We start from the raw sequence: 21821 nt of genomic DNA on the forward strand, positions 1-21821 counted from the left end.
CACGCTGCTGTTCGCCTTCACCTTCGCACTGCTCTGCTGCCCGTTCCCGCCCGTGGCGCCCGGTTCCCACGCGCCGACGCCGCCGCCCGAGCACGGAGTCTGGCAGCTCGCGCTCGTCACCTTCGTCGCGTACGCGCTGCTTCCGGTGAGGACCCTGCTGGCCGTGACCTTCGGCATCATGGTGGCCATCTCGCACATCGTGGTCACGGCAACGTCGGTCACGGCCAAGACGCACAAGCTGTGGAGAGCGGTATGTGTCCGAGATTTATTGATTGATTGAGTTCTTTAATGTCCAACTAAACAAACACTATAACATGTAATCAACATGCTGACTTCATTTCTCTACTCTCAAAACCCTTCGTGACGTTTCCTAAGATCCCTCAGAAAGTTCCAGACCTTCTGTTTTTTCCTTAAAGCGTCTAATCTGAACTCAGGGACGTCTTTATTAAAAGTGCAGACGTCCTCGTTTCCACACACCAGGGTTTTCTGCCCTGTGTGTTTCAGCACCACGGCTCCGGACAGCGCCATCGATCTCCACTAGCTCCTTACTGCCTTTTCAAGCGCACTACCTAGGGAATAACGCGCTGTCTGTAGCAGCTCCAGTCAGTGCACTCTGTGTGGAAGAACGAGGCGTTTGGGATTCAGCCCGTAAATACGCGATTAAACTCGGACACGTGTTGCACCACAGGGGATGAGTAGTTGTGAAAGAGAGAGAGAGAGAGAGAGAGAGAGAAGGAAAGAACGAAAGAAAGAAAGAAAGAAAAAGAAGGAAAGAAAGACAGACAGACAGAAAAAAGAAAGAAAGAAAGAAAGAAAGAAAAAGAAGGAAAGAAGGAAAGAAAGACAGAGAGACAGACAGACAGAAAAAAGAAAGAAAGAAAGAAAGAAAGACAGATAGATAGAAAGAAAGAAAGAAAGAAAGAAAGAAAGAAAGAAAGAAAGAAAGAAGGAAAAAGAAGGAAAAAGAAGGAAAGACAGACAGACAGAAGAAAGAAAGAAAGAAAGAAAGAAAGAAAGAAAGAAAGAAAGAAAAAAAAATAAAATAACAGAATACATTCAGATATTGCTGTAGAACAGGAAACAACCAATTTGTTTGTTTGTTTGTTTACTGAAGTGTTGTTTGCACACTCATACATATATTATGGCTGAATCTAGAACCCATTACGGTTCTTCTGCACTTCTGTTGAGCTTCCTGATTCATGATAAGTGCTGCAGGAGACGGTTCCTCTGCCAGAAGAGGTTCCATGTAGAAGATCTAGCTGGAGGGAGCACTTAGGGGGTCAAGTCTAAACAACGTTACCAAAATGGGAAAGGGCCCAATCACCATCTCTAACAAATCTTATGTTAAACGTCGTCTTTAATTAAAACAAACAAACAAACAAATAAACAAATAAACAAACCAAGCTTTATAGAAATGCCATGGCATCATTTGAAGAGACAAAATAAAGAATATAAGACTTGTTATTTTGCAAAAAAAAAAAAAAAAATCTCAGGATCCTGAGCAACAGCAGGTTCATGTTCATGTTCCTGGATTTAGTTTTGCTTTAATTACTGAATTTAATAATAATAATAATAATAATAATAATAATAATAATAATAATAATAATAATAATAATAATAATAATAATGCTTTAAATATAACACACCATTTCTCCATTTCTAGTAACATTTAATGATATGCCCATAAACCTCACCATATCAGCCATTATACAGGGTTTTATTAAGTGCTACAAGCTGCTGGTGATAATCTTCTGCTGCTCTGATGGTCTACAGTTTAAAATGCTGGAGCTTTACTTTAGTTGGGAGTAAAATTTCAGTTGAGGAGAAAAAACAATGAGAAGAAGAGATCTGGACGCTGTCCAGGACATCATCAGGGTTTTCCACTGGCTCTCTCTCTCTCTCTCTCTCTCTCTCTCTCTCTCATTCAGAGTTATTTTAACACAGAGACGCTCCTGATCAACACACGTCATCAGATTAACCAGCGTTAGGAAGGTGTGACCTAGATGCTGAGACACACACATACACACAAAAATACACTACACAAACACTCAAGTATACACACACACACACACACACACACATACACAAACACACAAAAATATACTACACAAACACTCAAGTATACACACACACATACACAAACACACAAGTATACACACACACATACACAAACACACAAAAATACACTACACAAACACTCAAGTATACACACACACACACACACACATACACAAACACACAAAAATACACTACACAAACACTCAAGTATACACACACACACACTCAATTATACACACACACACACTCAATTATACACACACACACACACTCAAGTATACACACACACACACACACACAAATACACTACACAAACACTCAAGTATACACACACACACACACATACACAAACACACACACATACACAAACACACAAAAATATACTACACAAACACTCAAGTATACACACACACACACACACACAAACACACAAGTATACACACACACATACACAAACACACAAAAATACACTACACAAACACTCAAGTATACACACACACACACACACATACACAAACACACAAAAATACACTACACAAACACTCAAGTATACACACACACACACACTCAATTATACAAACACACACACTCAATTATACACACACACACACACACACACTCAAGTATACACACACACACACACAAATACACTACACAAACACTCAAGTATACACACACACACACACATACACAAACACACAAAAATACACTACACAAACACTCAAGTATACACACACACACACACAAACACAAACATACACTACACAAACTCTCAGGTATACACACACACACACATACACAAACACAAAAATACACTACACAAACACTCAAGTATACACACACACACATATACACACAAAAATACACTACACAAACACTCAAGTATACACACACACATATACACACAAAAATACACTACACAAACACTCAAGTATACACACACTCACACTCAATTATATACACACACAAGTATACACACACACACACACACACACAAAATACACCACACAAACACACAAGTACACACACACACACTCAAGCATACACACACACACAAACACACAAAAATACACTACACAAACACTCAAGTATACACACACACACACACTCAAGTATACACACACACACACATATACACACACATACATATACACACAAAAATACACTACACAAACACTCAAGTATACACACACACACACTCAAGTATACACACACACACATATATACACACACACATACATATACACACAAAAATACACTACACACACACACAAACACACAAAATACACTACACAAACACTCAAGTATACACACACCCACACATACACACAAAAATACACTACACAAACACTCAAACACACACACAAACACTCAAATGTACACACACACACACACAGTGTGTTTAGAGTATGTAATGGCTTTCCTGGCTTGGCCTGGTGTTTGGGTTCTGGAATCTTTAGGAATCTTTAGGAATCTTTAGGAATCTTTGGGAATCTTTAGGAATCTTTGGGAATCTTTCAGAATATTTGGGAATCTTTAGGAATCTTTGGGAATCTTTAGGAATCTTTAGGAATCTTTGGGAATCTTTGGGAATCTTTAGGACTCTTTGGGAATCTTTGGGAATGTTTAGGAATCTTTAGGAATCTTTAGGAATCTTTGGGAATCTTTGGGAATCTTTAGGACTCTTTGGGAATCTTTGGGAATGTTTAGGAATCTTTAGGAATCTTTAGGAATCTTTGGGAATCTTTGGGAATCTTTAGGAATCTTTGGGAATCTTTGCGACTCTTTAGGAATCTTTGGGAATCTTTGGGAATCTTTGGGAATGTTTAGGAATCTTTAGGACTCTTTGGGAATCTTTGGGAATCTTTGGGAATATAATCTTTCAAAGGTGGATCTATGCAGAAATCTGACCTTGACTCTCCAGTCTGGTCCTGTAGGAGAGAGCGCGAGTGCGTGAGTGAGCACGTCCACACACCCGCGGTTTTCTTGACGTCCGCGTGAACGTGTTAAGTGCACACTCCCACTCGAAGACATACAACAAAGTGTGATGTGAGATTCTCATCTCCCACACATCTGCCACGCTGTCCTCACACCCGCCTCATCAGAAATGTCACAACAGCACCGAGGGCCACACAAACAGTACACTGAATTACACACACACTACACACACACACACACACTACACAAAGCACTGCAACTACACACAACTCCTCCAGTGTGTCAGATACACACTAACCCTGCACACACACACACTACACAAAGCACTGCAACTACACACAACTCCTACAGTGTGTCAGATACACACTAACCCTGCACACACACACACACACACACTACACAAAGCACTGCAACTACACACAACTCCTACAGTGTGTCAGATACACACTAACCCTGCACACACACACACTACACAAAGCACTGCAACTACACACAACTCCTCCAGTGTGTCAGATACACACTAACCCTGCACACACACACACACACTACACAAAGCACTGCAACTACACACAACTCCTCCAGTGTGTCAGATACACACTAACCCTGCACACACACACACACACTACACAAAGCACTGCAACTACACACAACTCCTACAGTGTGTCAGATACACACTAACCCTGCACACACACACACACTACACAAAGCACAGCAACTACACACAACTCCTCCAGTGTGTCAGATACACACTAACCCTGCGCACACACACACACACACACACTACACAAAGCACTGCAACTACACACAACTCCTACAGTGTGTCAGATACACACTAACCCTGCACACACACACACACACACACTACACAAAGCACAGCAACTACACACAACTCCTCCAGTGTGTCAGATACACACTAACCCTGCGCAAACACGCACACACACACACACACTACACAAAGCACAGCAACTACACACAACTCCTCCAGTGTGTCAGATACACACTAACCCTTCACACACACACACACATTCACACACACACACACACACACACACATACACACACACACATACACACACACACACACACACACTCACACACACACACACACACACACACACACACACTCACACACACCTGTCTCTCTCTCGCATTACATACACACAACCCGTCTCTCTCTCTCTCATTACACACACAACCTGTCTCTCTCTTATTACACACACACACCTGTCTCTCTCTTATTACACACACACAACCTATCTCTCTCTTATTACACACACACACCTGTCTCTCTCTCATTACACACACACACCTGTCTCTCTCTCATTACACACACACAACCGCTCTCTCTCATTTCACACACACACACACACAACCTGTCTCTATCTCTCATTACACACACACAACCTCTCTCTCTCATTTCACACACCTTAACACACCCTCTCTCTCTCTCTCATTACACACACCTAACGCACCCTGTCTCTCTCTCTCTCTCTCTCTCTCTCTCTCTCTCTCTCTCTCATTACACACACCTAACGCACCCTGTCTCTCTCTCTCTCTCTCTCTCTTCTCTCTGGTTATAATATGCTTGGGTCTGATTGTCTTTCTGTATGTCCTGAGGCTCTAGGGTTATTCTGTGGGGTCAGATGAGGACGGGTCAGTCTGTCTGTTTGAGAAACTCATACATAAAGCAAACAACATTTCCTGCCGTTCTGAATTCCATCATTTTGCCGTAAACTATCGACAGAATTCATTTCCTTTTCTTTCCACATGCGTGACAGAGAATCAGAGCATTGTGTAACATGATGTAATATTGATTTCCCCCTGCACTAAAAACTCTCAGCATCGACTCTGGCCTGAAAGCCTGAAGAGACGGGCTGATTAATCACATGTGATGGACAGACGTGTGTCACATCCTCGTCTTCACTTATACGCTTTCTGTTATCGACACTTCACTTCCTCGGCGCCTCGTCCAATCCGGAAACAGGAAGTCTTACGAGGTTTAAGCTGGAGAGCTGAAGAGTTGTTTCCTGGAATTAATCAGCTCTTAATGAGCAGTTCGTAGAAATAAAAAAAAAAAAAAAAAGGTGTGTTATAATACAAAGCAAAAAAATAAGCAAAAAAATAAAAATAAAAATAAATAAATAAATCTTATCGTATTAAAGTGTGTATGATGATAAAAAATAAATTTTGTAAAAAAAATAAATAAATAAATAAAAATAAAAATAAATAAAAATCCACCCTGAACATCCTCCATCTGCATGCTGCTCTATTTCCACAGATCCCCACATTACCCACAATGCCCCTCACCTCCCTAGTGATAGTACTGCAGTGAAAATGCACTCTCTATCTAAACAGAGCGATGCAGCGGTGCTTTAATATTTTAATCTGTCCTGATATCTGACTTCCTGTATATCTGTAAACTCACCAGCGTAACTCTGTCCAGCCGAGCCGAGTCTCTGGTGTAGCTGCATTGCATTCTGGGACTTTCTCCATTATTTGCTCCAGTGTCTCTAGTACTTCCATACTGGATTTCTCATAAACGTGAAAATATGAGAAAAAAATCTTGTTTTTGTTTTTGGTTTTTTTTACTGCAAAAATGTGACTATTATTATTATCTATTATTTGTTTTATTTCAGATTTATTTTTAATATATATTTTTCTCTGTCGAGTGTCATAGTAGGTCCTCCTGTGACATCACTGAAAGAAAAAAACAACAAAACAAATTAGTAACAGAATAAAGTGAATCAATAAACCAGACCAAATATTTTAATTAAACATATTTATATATTATATAATATTTATATGTTACTTTATAATGATTTATTAATGTGAATTAACATCATAACAGATGAAGAGCTCCACAATCATCCCTGGTTCATCTCTCTCTCTCTCTCTCTCTCTCTCTCTCTGAGATAGCTGGTGGCCAACACGGTTCTCTTCACCAGCGTCAATCTGTCCGGTCTGTTTGTGCGGATCCTCACTGAGCGCGCTCAGAGAAAGGCCTTCCTGCAGGCACGCAACTGCATCGAGGAGAGACTGCGCATGGAGGACGAGAACGAAAAGCAGGTAACGCCGATCATCTGAAATCAATTCCGTGTTTCTCCCGCACATCCACCTGCTCTTCCTTCACCTGTGATTCACTCACTCTCTCTCACACACTTTTTTGTAGGAGCGACTGTTGATGAGCCTCTTACCCAGGAATGTGGCAATGGAGATGAAGGAAGACTTCCTGAAACCTCCCGAACGGATTTTTCACAAAATCTACATCCAGCGCCATGACAATGTCAGGTAAACCTCTTCTGTTCTTTCGGGTTCTTCTGCTGCTCTGCCATGCTGGAACCTTCACTCGCGGAGGTCATGGGAATGAGTTAGAGGAGAGTGAGAGTTAGTAAGCTTTTTGCTTCATGCTGTGCACTGCTGGACCCGAAATATCCACTGACGTCAAATATTGACTAGAATCAGCCATTTAAGCTGTACTTGTGTTATGAAATTAGCCTGAAATCAGCTCTCCTGGCCTTTTTTATTTACATTTTTAACTTCATTTAATTTCATTCACAGATATCTCAACTCCAGTCCAAATGATTTCCAGATTTTCAACTCATTAAATGCCAAAAGATTTTATACTTAGCTGCAAAAACCCTGTTGACCTGGAAGGCTGTGATGTGAAAGAAGCCTTCACTCACAAGCACAAGCCAATAAAGCACTTTCCTACATTACCCACAATGCCATTTGACTTCCTTATGATAGTGTTGGGCCTGATGTCCAGACATATATCTGGTGTCCATATATCACATTACCTCCAACTAAATGGAGGAAATTCATTCACTCTTTCAAATCCTTTCAGAGTTTGCAAGCAGGAAGTGAAATCTTGACATCATTGGCTGATGTTTTTAGAATATGTCACGGCTCAGAACCTCAGATTGATCTCTAGGCTCTAGGAAACATTCAGGATGTCAGTTTTAAACCAGTTTTGAACCAGTAAGCTTAGAGTCAGTGTCCTGTTGCTTGGTAAACGTCTTGAGCTTGCCCTGTATTTGGAACCATCCATCAGTTTCCTCCTCCCTGCTGATGTAACTCACATGACACACTATGATGATACCACCACCATGCTTCACTGTGTGAATGCTGTTCTGAGGTTCTGAGGCTAAAATGTTCGTCTGAATGGTAAAGACCCATTTCTAACATGGTAGCTGAGTTCTTGTTGTTTGTTTGCTTTAAGTAATATCTTGCTGTTCTTCCATTAACGTATCTGAGCCTCACCCAACTCCTTCAGGGTTGCTTATCAGGGAATTTTGGTGGACGCTTTCCTCTAAGCAGAGTTGTTGTTGTTCCATATTATTTCCCTGCTTTAATAAGGGATTCAGTCTAGAAATTTCCAGCACTTATTTTGATAGCTGCCTGGTCTTCATGATGTGGTTTAGGCATGTGGTAGCTTAGTGAATAAGGTGTTAACTACTGACCATCTACTGACCAACTAAGGTGTCAGTAGATTGGAAGGTTATGAGTTTAAATCCGAGAATCTGCCACTAGACCCCTGAGCTGGTCCTTAACTGCTCAGCTGTCAGTTGCTCTGGATTAAGGCGTCTGCCGAATGATGTAAATGGTTTGCATAACAAGTTCTCGGATCTTCTAGGAACATTTAACTGGAAATAATCTTTGGACTATATTCAAGAGTGCGAGTTATGCGTTTCATGGAAAGACCATTCCGGTTCCATTTCATTCGTAATACTGCAGAATGTGGAAAAGTTCAAGGGGATGATGATGATGAGGGGGGTTGAATACTTATGAAAGACCCTGTACCTGACCTGAGCATAACCCTCGTACGGATGTACCGTCACGCCCTCATTTCAGCGCACTTCCAGGCAATCAAAACTCAATTCTGTCTCGGTTGTTAGCAGCCACGCTTAGAATTATACTCTAGTCCTATCATCATTATTATTATTATTACACACACACACACACACTCCCATGCAGACAGATACAGATTTGGACCACAGCATTAGACCGATATTCCTCCAAACGTTATGCAACACGTAAAAATAGGTCAATCCACCCTGATCAGCTGACTCTGACTCTGACTTTTTAACACTTTGTCATTTTTACAGCATGCGTGTGATATCAGCGAGGTTCATAACAAACACAACAGAAACCGATTTATCCTGTGGCTGCTCGTATATGAACAAAATATATGGATACGATTTTTTTTTCTGAAAGTGTTGGGAAATAGCTTCAGGGTAAGCAATACCAAAGCAATGAAAAGGAAAAAAAAAAAGATTAAAAAGAACACTGAAGGTTTCTAACTTCGAAATAAAATAAACAAATAACATTGTTTTCCTCGGAAAAGTGTAGTCATTAAGTGGAAGGATGTTTGATGGGAATCGTGTATGGATTCAAGGATGTTTTCAGATCTATTGGCTAACCTGCAGTCAGAGGACACAAACTGTGCACGTGATTAGCTGCTATGTAATGTAGCCCCGCCTCCCAAAACAACCAATGAGCAACAGGAAAAATTCAGGATACAAATATATTTCTCAACATCAGATACATGTAGAAGCAGTGGAGGCAACGAACACACAGGAAGGCATAGGAACAAAACAAAACCCGAACAAAATTGTGCGATCGAAAGCTACAGTGTGGATGAGGTGCAACAAAACAAGACAAAGGGTGCTTATCATGATCATGTGACATACATGGGGCTGATGGGTAATCTAGTCCAGTCTTGATTTCAGCTGTACCCTGTTCTTTTTTTCCCCCAAAAAAAGGAATAAATTCACCACAGAAGCTCTAGATAACATGCAGAAGTTTCTGTCGAACCTTCTTTTTGTGCCTTTGCTGTTCATTTTCCAATCCCAGTCCCTCTTCAAGACCCTTAAATCCCTAAGTATCCATAAATAAAAGATTTCTCAAGAAGTTCCCTCACCGGTTTGCCAACAGAAAGCTCTGAGACTTGTCCAATGGCACAGAGCGCTAACTTCGCCCCCTTACCAGCTGCCTAAATCCTTCACTTCCTGATCCCTTCATCTCCTGCTCGTCCCGCTTCATCCTGCGGAGGAAGAACAGAGCCGGGGTGCAAGGACAAGGGACGAGGGACGAAGGCTCGGCTTCTCCAGTCTCAGAGAAGGAGATTTACTGAAACGGAGACGTGAAAAGCTCAAAGATTTACTGAAACGTTGGTTAAATATACAGGATGTAGGGAAAGGAGTTGGAGTGTTCGAACAGTTCGAACCCTGTATTTCGTTTGAATTTGTTCTCTTTCAGGCTGGAAAATAAACTTAGTAAGCTCAAAACATGCTCAGTTTATCTTAACAGAAAGATAAAGAATCGAGATAAAGAGCAAGGGATTACTAATGCCATGAAATGGGAGGATGGGCGAGGGGGCGGGACTTCCAGTGTGTCAATCATTCAGCTGCTGTTTTGTATTGGGAGGAAAAATAAAGACTGTTGTTGAGTAATGTTTTTAATATACTATAAGCGAGGGGCTCTTGTGGAAAAATATTGTGGTAAATATTGGCATACTCATGTAGCTAGTAATGACTCTATGTATGTTTTTGCAGCATGTACTTATTAATATTTACCTTTTTATTAGTGAAAAATGGTGAATCTGTGAAAATAGCACTTTATTACAAAGCTGATAATTAACACGAGCCGATAATTAAATCCGAAGCTAATTTTTCATAACCGAGTCAAAGCAGTTCAACAATAACACTTCATTTACATCCCAGTATGACTTTGGAATGAAAAAAAATAAATAAATAATACAGCAGATATTAGCCTTTTATTAGCACCAAGCATTTTATCACATGCTAATTGAGGGATTTAATGGCCAGAGACAGCGTTCAGCAGGGTTTCGGTAGGGGAAGACGCTGAAAACTAATAATGAAATGCAAATGGAAATGATTCATCAGAGGTAGGAAGGTGGCTGGAGGAGTGGGAGACGGGTGAAAATGTAGTGCTGTGGTATATTCAGTGACATTTTCTCATGATGATTCAACATAATAAAAAGTTAAGTAATTAGGGATAGCTATTGGTGTAGGTAAAGCGCTTGTAGTGATGATTTAAGTCCAGAATTGTGTGCCTTTGTATTTAGACCTCAGGCATAACTACAGAATTTAATTAGTCAGCAGTTTGAGTCAAAAAAGGGGCGTGTCTGCCTTAGTTCCTTATTTCAGTGCTATTCTTTGACTTGAGAATGGTCCGATCACATAAGGCCAAACATATAAAAACAATGTTGATTTGCTAACAACAAAAGTGGGCGGGTTCAAAGAAATACAGGAAGGAAATGAACGATTTTTTTGTATTTTAAATAAATGATAATATGACTAACAGTGGAATAGTACGACTAAATGACTTTATTTCGTTATTAAAATCTAAAATTATTGTTTACGTGTTAAAGTAGCATTTTTCTCTGGCTAACTTTAAGGGGGACGGCGTCCCCTGAAAAAATCCCATAAGGCAACACAAAATCAGGAAGCATCATTTTAATGGGAATGTGGTCATATATGAAGCTGAAGCATCTCAGCTAGAACAAAATGGCGGACTCTCAGCCAACTCCATCTACAAATGTAGGCAGCTTGTTGTTGTCATTTTTGTTGTTGTTGCTCTCAGATGACTTCCGTTAACGATTTTTAACTTTATCTGACGTGTTATATATTAAGTTTTAAGTGTTTAATGAGTCATCAGTGTCCCAGTGTGTAGTGAGTCCTTACTAATGATTCAACTCATGTACACTGTATATCTATTCACCACCTAGGGAGCTAGAGAGCTGCTTGAGATGCAGCCTACAGTATGAATAAGTCTTGCTGAGGGATGTGGTAGCTTAGTGGTTAAAGTGTTGGTCTACTGATCAGAAGGTTCAAATCCCAAGTCCACAAAGCTGCCACTGCTGCTAAAATGATTGAGCTCTGGATAAGAGCGTCTGCCAAATCCCAGAAATTAGCAATCCCTTTCAGCATGCTATAATTACCACTTTCATTATATAATGATTGCTAGGTTTTGTTTAATCTGTTTTTACACTGCTTTTTTTGTTTGTCTTTGGCTCAAACACATACTTCTTTAACTTGGTCCAAAGGTTAGCACAGTGAGCAGCTAACGTTGTGCTAGCGCACACATCCATCGCTCGTGGTTCCTGTAAACGAGCTCAGGCCGTGATTACAGCCATCTGTCTTAGCACACAAGCCAAACGTAACAGTAATTGAAAAGTAGAAGGATGGAGGGGAAAAAAAAAACGAGTTAATTTACTAAAAATAAATTAGATGCAGAAAATAGGCTAAAAATGAACTGGGAAACATAAACAGGCTGCAAATTGAAATGCCAGCGAGGTCGTAATTTCCCTGGATAAGAGCCTCGGTTGCCTAAATGAATAATGTAATGTTTTGTAACAAAATATTATACGCAATTTTCATAAGGGATATTTTTCACCAGGCAACATGGAACATCCATCACTGTGGGATGAGAGAGAGAGAGAGAGAGAGAGAGACTTTAAATGAGAAATCATTCTTAGTTACTCAATAATTCATTGCAGTTTCTGAACAATATGATTATTCATATAATCCAGCACTGTTTGATTCTTCAGTCTGATTGGTCAGAAACCATTGATGAATTTTCTGATGCTGTTGTTTCTATAGTAACGACTTACACAGTATGGTGAATACTCAACCTAAACAGGTCTCTCCATTGAAGGAATCTCCAGTGTCAGAGGACAGGCTGTAACTTTTCAGGAAAAGTTTTTGTTTTTGTCTTATTAACTTCAAGAGTTAAGACCTGAGCAGCTGAAGATTGGTATAAAGACCAGACCAGAGATTTTTCCAGTCTTTAGCTGCCCAGTTTGGGTCATTCTGCACCCACTGTAGCCTCAGATTCCTGGTTGACTTTTGGATTTCGAGATGCTTTTCAGTTCACCATGGTTGTAAAGAGTGGCTACTTGAGTAAACATAGCCTTCCTGTGAGATCGTACCAGTCTGACCATTTCATCATCAGCAGAGCTGCTGCGCAGAAGGCTTTTCTAGAGACTGTTTTGTGTGTGTGTGTGTGTGTTTGTGACAATCCCAGCAGATCAGTCATTTCTTCACCAGTCTGATGTATAACGTTAACATTTCCCAAAGCTCTTAGCCTGTGCCTCCTGTGTATATCCAGTATAATCAACTAAAGAGAATTTCTGTTCTATTTCTGTCATATTTGAGGTTATGTGAAGACATTTTTCCACCACTAAGGGTGCCATTATTTTTGGAGCTAGCTGAATGGATATTTGTCTGTTTATATATGTGTATATTTGCTTTTGTGGATCTGCTATATATTTATAGTAACCTTGACTCCAGATCCCCACCTTCCTGTGTGTGTGTGTGTGTGTATGTGTGTGTGCACGCTCTTGTGTGTGTGTGTGTGTCTGTGTAATTTCCATCAGGTCGTCTCCTAGAAGAGCCGCTTGTCCTATTCCCCTCACGCTGTGCTGGTTAGCACTAAGCTTTCGCATTAGCATAATTGAGAAGCTGTCATCCAGCTTGTTGTCTCTCTCTCTCTTACACACACACACACACACACAGATTGATGGATGAAACAGTACAAGGTCCTGTGCAGGAAATGAAGGCATGGCAGAGGGCTGGAGTGTCATGGCCGACCCCGGTTCTTTGGAATCTGATGGCTGTGTGTGGAAAACGGCTGGCAGTTGAATGGCTTCTTCAGGTATAGAGGCATCACTGTTTGTGACGCAGTGCATTATGGGAGGCTTGTTTGCATGATTGACAGGTACATTTTCCCACCTACGCTCAATAAATGTCAAGGGCCACGGGTGAAAATGAGCTCGCGATTGCTGCGAGATTCCAGTGACAGAACCACTTGTTCTGGCAGACATGTAGCTTAGCGTAAATCTGCACAGGAATTATTGATTAGCTAATAGTGATTAGCATTTACTGGGAGATAAATCAGTAAATAACACTTTTTAGCCCTTTAATCAGTTCATCAATGAAATGAGACTTTATTGATAAGGTGTTTGGTGCCAGTTACAGCAGTAACACACTCAGTGATGCCATGTTGTTGTTGTTGTTGTTGTTGTTTTGTTGTTGTTGTTGTGATTTTAAACCAGGCATCTACAATTATTATTTGTCCACCAATTCCCTCCTCCTTTTTAGTTGAAAACCAGTTCAGAACAATAGCAATTAAAGTTCTTTATATATTATAGGCTACTTTCTTTACAGAAATACCCAAACCCAAACCCTAAACATGATTTACTTTTATTCCACAGCACAGCTGAAATCTGATTGGTTAGAAGTTGCGTATTATTTGTATAATAACGCAGGTAGCGCCAGCTGTAACATGACGCGCTCATGCATTTCTTTTTAGCGAGACATTTACTTAACGTTTATGGAAGAAGGAAGTGTAAGCTCTTTGTAACAGTTATGGGGGTTTGAGAAGTTTATCAGCACAGGAAGTTACAAGGAGATTACAAGCTGTGTTTTTTTTTTTTTTTGAGAAAGACTTACTATGTAAGGAGAACAGGAATTATCTTGTCTCCAAGACACTATATCTATTTATAAACTATTAAAATGTGCAACCTTCTATCATAAATTAAATGACAATGGACCCGATAAAATCCCTCCCAGAGTCCTGAAAGTGTGCACTGGTATCATTATTAAGGCAATGGAATCATTTACATTTACGACATTTGGCAGAGTGACTTACATACATCAACTGAGCAATTGAGGGTTAAGGGCCTTGCTAAAGGACCCAGCAGTGGCAGTTTGGTGGTTCTGGGATTCCAACTCACAACCTTCTGATCAGTAGACCAACACCTCACCCCCTGTCCCTCAGTTATGTATGGGCAGTTACAGGAGTACCATCTGGAAAACCTGATCTCATCCAAGCAGTTTGGACTCAGATCAGCCTAGCGTAGTCTGTATAGTTATCCTCTCCCGGAAGTGGAACCAACACATTGGCAATGGTGAAGAGGTGGTTGTAATCACCCTTGACATCAAAGGAACCTTTCACAAAATGTGTGCTCTTCAATCACAAGGCAAAATGGATCTAAACCAAGCTCTTCACCTGGAGCAACAGCTACCTCTCTGATGTGTAGCACTTTAAGGACTTCCCACACTACATCAACTAATGCTTCTGTTCCTCAAGGCTCTATCCCAGGCCTATGCCATTCTCATCGATGATTTGGTATAGGTGTGTAAAAATCATAAATGATGATGATTCTACCCTGCACCAATCACATCTGCTAAACAGAGGCTAAGGGACTGGACTCTGGAATGTAATGGAATGTAACTTTTGAACCAAGCAAAAGCAAAGCTATGAGTGGCTCCAGAAAGCAAACTCTTTCTGGACTTCTCAAATCAGTCTCTTCCTTGGAACTAGCAGTTCATAAACAGGTGGTGTTTACATTTGAAGGATAAGCACATGAGAAGTGGAAGGGTCCTGTTGCCTTTAGAAAGGTCAGCTATAAACTAGATAGTCCTGGTAGAGTATAACGTGTACAAGTCACAGGTTCGGACTATAATGGAGTAGCTTTGCTTGCCTGGCAGGATGCCTCTGCAACATCCAAAGGAAATGCAATTGATATCATAGGTCCTTCACAAGAGAGTAAATTTATGCAAAGCCTTCAACACAGGTGACAAGTAGCAGCTGTGGCTGCTGTCTATAAGATGCATATAAGACTTGAAGGCTGTGCCCCCAGCCCCATATACCTTGTGTTAAACCATTACAAGGATTGACTTGACACCCCAACATGCTGTCCATTCCAGGGGCCATCAACTTGATAGATGCTTTCATTTACATTTTCAGAACATTTGTACTTTGCATTGCAATTTGTTGCTTTCAGAATCATAAGAAAACTATTTTCGAACAAATTTTCAAAAACTATTTTTCCTGTCAGGGGACAGTGGCTAAGTGGTTAGCATGGTTGCATCTGATTCCCATCTCTGCTCTGTTTTTGTGGAGTTTGAACATTCTACCCATGCATTGGGGGTTTCCTCCAGGTACTCCGCTTTCCTAGCCCATTCCAAAGACATGCACTGATTGGCATCTCTAAATTGTCTTTGTTTGATTGCACCCCGAGATGGGCTGGTACACAGGGGATCACATGCGTTCTCCCCCGGGGCTCCTGGGTGTAGGATATGCACTACAGAAAATGGATGGATGGATGGATGGATCTAGGGATTTTCCTGCCACTGCACCATCTTCAAAAACTTTGCAATAGCATTGTGTTTTACTGTAAGCAGACAGGAAGTGACAATTCTGAACAAATTTCACTTCAGGCTATACCTTTGACTTCAATTATGAAAATGTTGTTTTCTTTTGTTGTCTTCCTTTTTTGTTCCCTGTTATGTTTCTAATCCTTGCTTTATATACCACAAATAACAATCCTGGGTTGAAAAACAGTCCATCAATAACAACTATCCAGCTTACAGCAACACTGTGGTCCAAAGCTGACACTGCTGAGGGGCTTGTTTACATTAAGACTGAAATGTTTGGTGTTATAGGAAATTAATCACCGATGGAGTGATGTAACAAACTGTTACTGTTGCCATCTTCTAGTTTTCCTATGACAGCACATCCTTACAGTGTTTTCTTCTTCTTATACCACAGTCCTGTCCTCACGTGTGTGGAAAAAGTATGCACTGACACTGGAGACTCCTTTTATAAATGTTAAACAGTGTCGCCATTTTACAACATTAAACTACATCTGCTATACAAGTCCCTGAATACCATAGAAACATATAAGAATAAGTGCATTTTAAACAACATTATAGCTATTCTCTAACTTCTTTTCTGTACGTGATACCAGGACTTGGATAAAAAGAGCAATTCTTTAATAAATAATAAACTGCTGTAGTATAATAGTAATAACACACTGACCATAAAGATAATCAACGTTAGTGTGGTGACAGTAACTCTCATCACTCTCATCAACATACTGCATATATATATATATATATATATATATATATATATATATATATATATATATATATATATATATATATATATATATATATATATATATATATATACTGTGCACACTCTATAACAGGACGACATAAAGTGGTTTATTTGTAGATTAGGCTCCGTTGTCTTAGCTACAAAGCGATTCCGATCAGAGACGACAAGCACGGTTATTGTTTTATTTAATATTATTTCATGCGATGTCTAATCTCATCAGTACTTTTTTTTTGTTACTGTAATGAAGGCTCAGCTTTGATCACACACACACTTTCGGAAGGAGGAACGTTATCCCTCTTCATGTTGTCACAGATGGCCCTCCAATTAAAATATTCACAGCAAATTGAATTTATAGCGCCCAATCATGGTGACATCTGCGTTATGACAGAGTGGCATTTAGCGGATCCTCTAAAGATGCAGTGTTCTGTTACACTGCTCAGACAAGCAGCCCACACACAGACCACACGACATCTGAACACTCTTCTCGGCTAACTGCTTTTACTGCCACATCACTTCACACTCACCGTGCACGTAACAGACATCGCTCAGGTCCGGCTACGTGCTACAGAACTACTTTCACAGAGCTAGGACTAGTTCACTGTAAAGCAGTTCGCTGTAATTTCCAAGCTTGGATTGTTGAAATGGTCACTTCTCCTAACTTTGGTTTACTTATCATGATTATTACAGTAATGACCACCACAAACAAATCCTACATCTGTTATTTAACAAAATATATATTTTAAGCAAACTTTTTCAAAACATTTCATGCACTGTCAGTATTTAACACGTTGCAGTTATAAGCTTAAACAGAGAGTGGCTATGAAGGGAGACATCATGCTTAGGAAAAAAGGAATAATAAATAAATAGACCTAGCATAAAAGTGTGCATTGCTGCTTAGCCAGAACTCAATTTTTTTTTTTTTTAGCTCAGATCATGTTCTTTTGTCAGTTGTTCTCCCTCGTTGTGGGTTTCCTCTGGGTTGTCCAGATTTCCCATAAACATGCTGGCAGCTGGATTGGCTTTGTGGGTGACCGCAAGGGGGCCAAGCACTGATCCCTATGGAACTCCAAGAAATCAGATTCCTAAAAAAAATCATGTCATATCTGATCATGAGTTGGATGTCGTTTAGATAGTAGTTTCAAGTGAAACTAGGGGGATCATAGGGGGCCAAGCACTGATCTTTGAATGACTTCAGGGGGCCAAGCACTGATTCCTGAGAGACCCCAGGTGTATCCTGTTGCAAATCATATTCCAAACAGATTGCTGTGTGACCCCGGGTGGACTGGACTACTTTCCTTCTGTGACATCTTGTCCATCAGAAAAAATAGTCCTATTCATTTACCCTGCTTATAAAGAGTTTAAATTTACCCGATTTTATACGCAAACACACACTGCAACATTTATATTCTGTACTATACTATATAGGGCTACGACTTCCTTGTAACTTACACATCAATTTCCCCAGAGCGCCGTACCTCTATCTGTTTATGACACGTTCCACAGCACGTTTTTTTTGCTGCTACTGTGACAGAAAAGTGTGATGTTCTACTGATGTGTCTCCATCAGTAGTGCTACATTCTGAAGTGTGCAGAAGTGTTTAAGGAGTAAAATAACAGGAAGGGTACACTGTGCAAGTTCTACATGTTACTATTATTCTTATTATTACTATAAGCGAGGAGTAAAACATTGAGTGTTGTGCTGTTACTGGAAAATGCTCAACCACTGAAGCAGAGCTACTGGTACCACTCTGAAGTTGATTATGCCATTCAGCCATTTTTTCATTTATTAATTTTAATTCGTCTCATTTTGTAGAACGTCTGCAAAACAAGTTGTTCTCACGTATTGTATGTTATAGCAGCTATAAACAGCCATTCTCTCACCAACCGAAACGAAACAGCCTTTTATTGTCAATTTCACAGCACAGTGAAATTCTTTCGTTGCATATCCCATCCTTGGAGGTTGGGGTCAGAGCGCATGCAGCCATGATACGGCGCCCCTGGAGCAGAGAGGGTTAAGGGCCTTGCTCAAGGGCCCAACAGTGGCAACTTGGCGGTGCTGGGGCTTGAACCCCTGATCTTCCGGTCAACGACCCAGAGCCTTAACCACTTGAGCCACCACTGCCCCCACTGCTGTACTGTACTGCTCAGGTTTTTCTAGAAATCCTCGAAAATAATCGCAGAAAATTACAGTCTTCAGTCAAATGTTTTTATTTATTTGATTTTATTGATATGCCGCTTCTATAAAGCAGCTTTACAGAAATCTGGATGTAGATTTAAAATCCCTGATGAACAATCCAGCAGCTCCTTGGTCATTCAGAAACCCTTTCCTGTGACGTCCACATATACTTCCCTTTCATGTTCTAAAGAGTCTGCGGCTGGTCAGATAATAAACGTGATAAAATAACAGCAGTGAATGAAAAATAGAAAATATGTCATAAAAATATGTAAAACAAATGATTAAATAATATAAAAAGTAACATAGAAATAGCATGTTAAAGTGAAAGAATCTTTTTTCTTTTATATTCTTTTAAATCATGGATAGTAGAATTAATTTCAATAGTAATTCATTCTGGATGTTTGGTGCACGACAACAACAACAACAACAAAAAGGTGCTTTCACCTCTTTTTAAGATTTATTGAAGAAATATGGAGAAGGCGAGACGTATGAGATGTAGGTTCAGAGATGTATGAGATTTAGAGAGATTTTAAAGGCAGTGACGTGACATAAATACGATGGAGGTAAAATAAAGCATTTAAGTAATGTTTAGTGCTGCGGTAAAATGACTTTAGGGAACATTACTGAAATGAATGGACAAAAATCTGCATGAAATGATTGGACTACATATGTCACTACTAGACATGATTTCATCAAGGCAAATACTGCTGTGTAATCTTATTCCTCCAGTTCCAAAAGGAAAGTGAACATTAAGCATTGATGCCCTGGAAGCTAAAACTCTCTTTTCTCACTTTTCTCTCTCTTCCTTTCTCTCGGTCCCTGCAGCATCCTGTTTGCGGACATCGTGGGCTTCACCAGCCTGGCGTCACAGTGCACGGCTCAGGAGTTGGTGAAGCTTCTCAACGAGCTCTTCGGAAAGTTCGACGAGCTCGCCACAGTGAGTCATTACACACCTTGCTCTCACACCATGGCAGTTTAACACCTCGATGGGCGAGAGTGACAGCGGGATAGATAGTGCCAGAAAAAAAAGTTTATCAGAGAGTGGGAGAAAGTTCGGCAGAGTTTTGTAAAAGCCGTGCTGCAGTGGAAAAGCGACCTTCCTTGGTGATGCATCGCAGGTGTCAAAATCCTGTGAAATAATAATAGACAACAATATAAATAACTGTGTCCACAACTAACACACGGTGACTTAGTATGGTATTGGGCTACTGAATCACCAAAGAAGCTTCAATGATGAGAGTCTACATAGCTAGCATTGCAAGGAGAGGTTCTCTGAGTAAATGACTGGATATGGAGAAATCATGTGCTTTGAGAAGAAAAGAGGGCCAAGCACTGTTCTGTGTGTGACCCCAGGGGGCCAAGCACTGATCCTTAGGTGACCTCAGGGGGCCAAGCACTGATCTCCTTGCAACCCTAGGTGTTTCCTGTTGCAAATCAGATTCTGAGCACTGATCCCTGTGTGTCACTGGACTCCTTCCCCTCCATGGCACCCTGTCAATCCATCAGGGAAGATAATTCTGTTCGTTTACCATGTTTGTGTAGGAGAATTGAGTAGTTGACCATATTAAGGACAAAACGTCTTGGTGTTAGACTGAAGAATCCACAGCGATCAACAGTGGATTCCTAATCCAGCATTTATAATTAGTATTCACTGGCTAAATATACAGGGACCTTTGCTTCTCATCACCAGGGTTGGGGGTTAGATTCGTGTCTGTTCCCTGCACTTCCATGTCCGACCCCATGTTTCGGAGTACTCTGGTTTCCTCATACAGTCGAAAAAACGTGGCGTAGGTTTATTGGCCTGCCTATATTGTTTGTGCGGATGGATTGGCACCTCATCCAGAGCCCTGAGTACCCTGGGATTGAGGGTTCTCCTTCACCCTGTGTAGGACAAGCAATATAGAAAATGGATAGATGAACGGACAGATGGATGGATGGACGGATTTATGGATGGATGGATGGATGGGTGGGTGGACAGATGGATGGTGGGATGGACAGAACTGTATAGATGGATGGGTGGAAGGATGGGTGGATGGATGGATGGATGGGTGGAGGGACAGACAGATGGATGTGTGGATGGATGGACAGATGGATGGATGTGTGGATGGATGGATGGATGGGTGGGTGGGTGGGCGGATGAACGGATAGATGGATGGATGAATGGATAGATAGATAGATGGCCATATAATCAATTAAGGCCAGTCATGAAGGATGCAACAGACTACAAATACATAAATTCAGAATTCTGTACTCCCAAAAAGTTTCCCAGGACATGAGGTGTGTGTATCAGCACCAGGGTGCCGTCAGAGAAAAACGAAGGTTGTTATACAAAGCCTGTAGAAAATGTGGTGCCTTGTCACATGACAGTGTTTTAAATTAGGCTACTAGTTTTTTATATATATATATGTATTGAAGGAATCTCTAAGGAATTGAACTCCTTAAAATAATTAGAAAAGCAGAAGCAAATAAATATAATAATAATGATGTAAGCTAGATTGCTCATTGAGATGGCGACGTATTTTATCTGTCTACAAAGCTTCCGATGATGTATTTTTCTCCTTAAAAATGGTTTTACCTGGAAATCAAGCATGATTTGATGATTCCACTGTTAATGATTGTTTACAATTAATCAGGCACAAATTTCCTTCCTCTCCAGAAGTCCCAACTTCCAGCTTAACTCAATTAGCTAAAGTCTTTGACCATCTTTCAACAATTAG

The 21821-nt window shown here is 40.5% G+C and overlaps 1 protein-coding gene across 1 annotated transcript in view; it reads left to right on the top strand.

The window, feature by feature from the left end:
• The window catches only part of adcy1b (adenylate cyclase 1b), a 74540-nt gene that overhangs the window by 601 nt on the left and 52118 nt on the right, over positions 1–21821 (top strand). The window contains exons 1-4 of the mRNA XM_058393975.1: positions 1–250; positions 6913–7062; positions 7166–7284; positions 19930–20041. The exon at positions 1–250 is cut by the window's left edge and continues 601 nt beyond it. Of these exons, the coding sequence (XP_058249958.1) occupies positions 1–250; positions 6913–7062; positions 7166–7284; positions 19930–20041 (631 nt within the window). The remainder of the gene's footprint in view (positions 251–6912; positions 7063–7165; positions 7285–19929; positions 20042–21821) is intronic.

Source organism: Hemibagrus wyckioides, linkage group LG07 (genome assembly GCF_019097595.1).
Source record: "Hemibagrus wyckioides isolate EC202008001 linkage group LG07, SWU_Hwy_1.0, whole genome shotgun sequence".
NCBI classification, from domain to species: Eukaryota; Metazoa; Chordata; class Actinopteri; order Siluriformes; family Bagridae; genus Hemibagrus; species Hemibagrus wyckioides.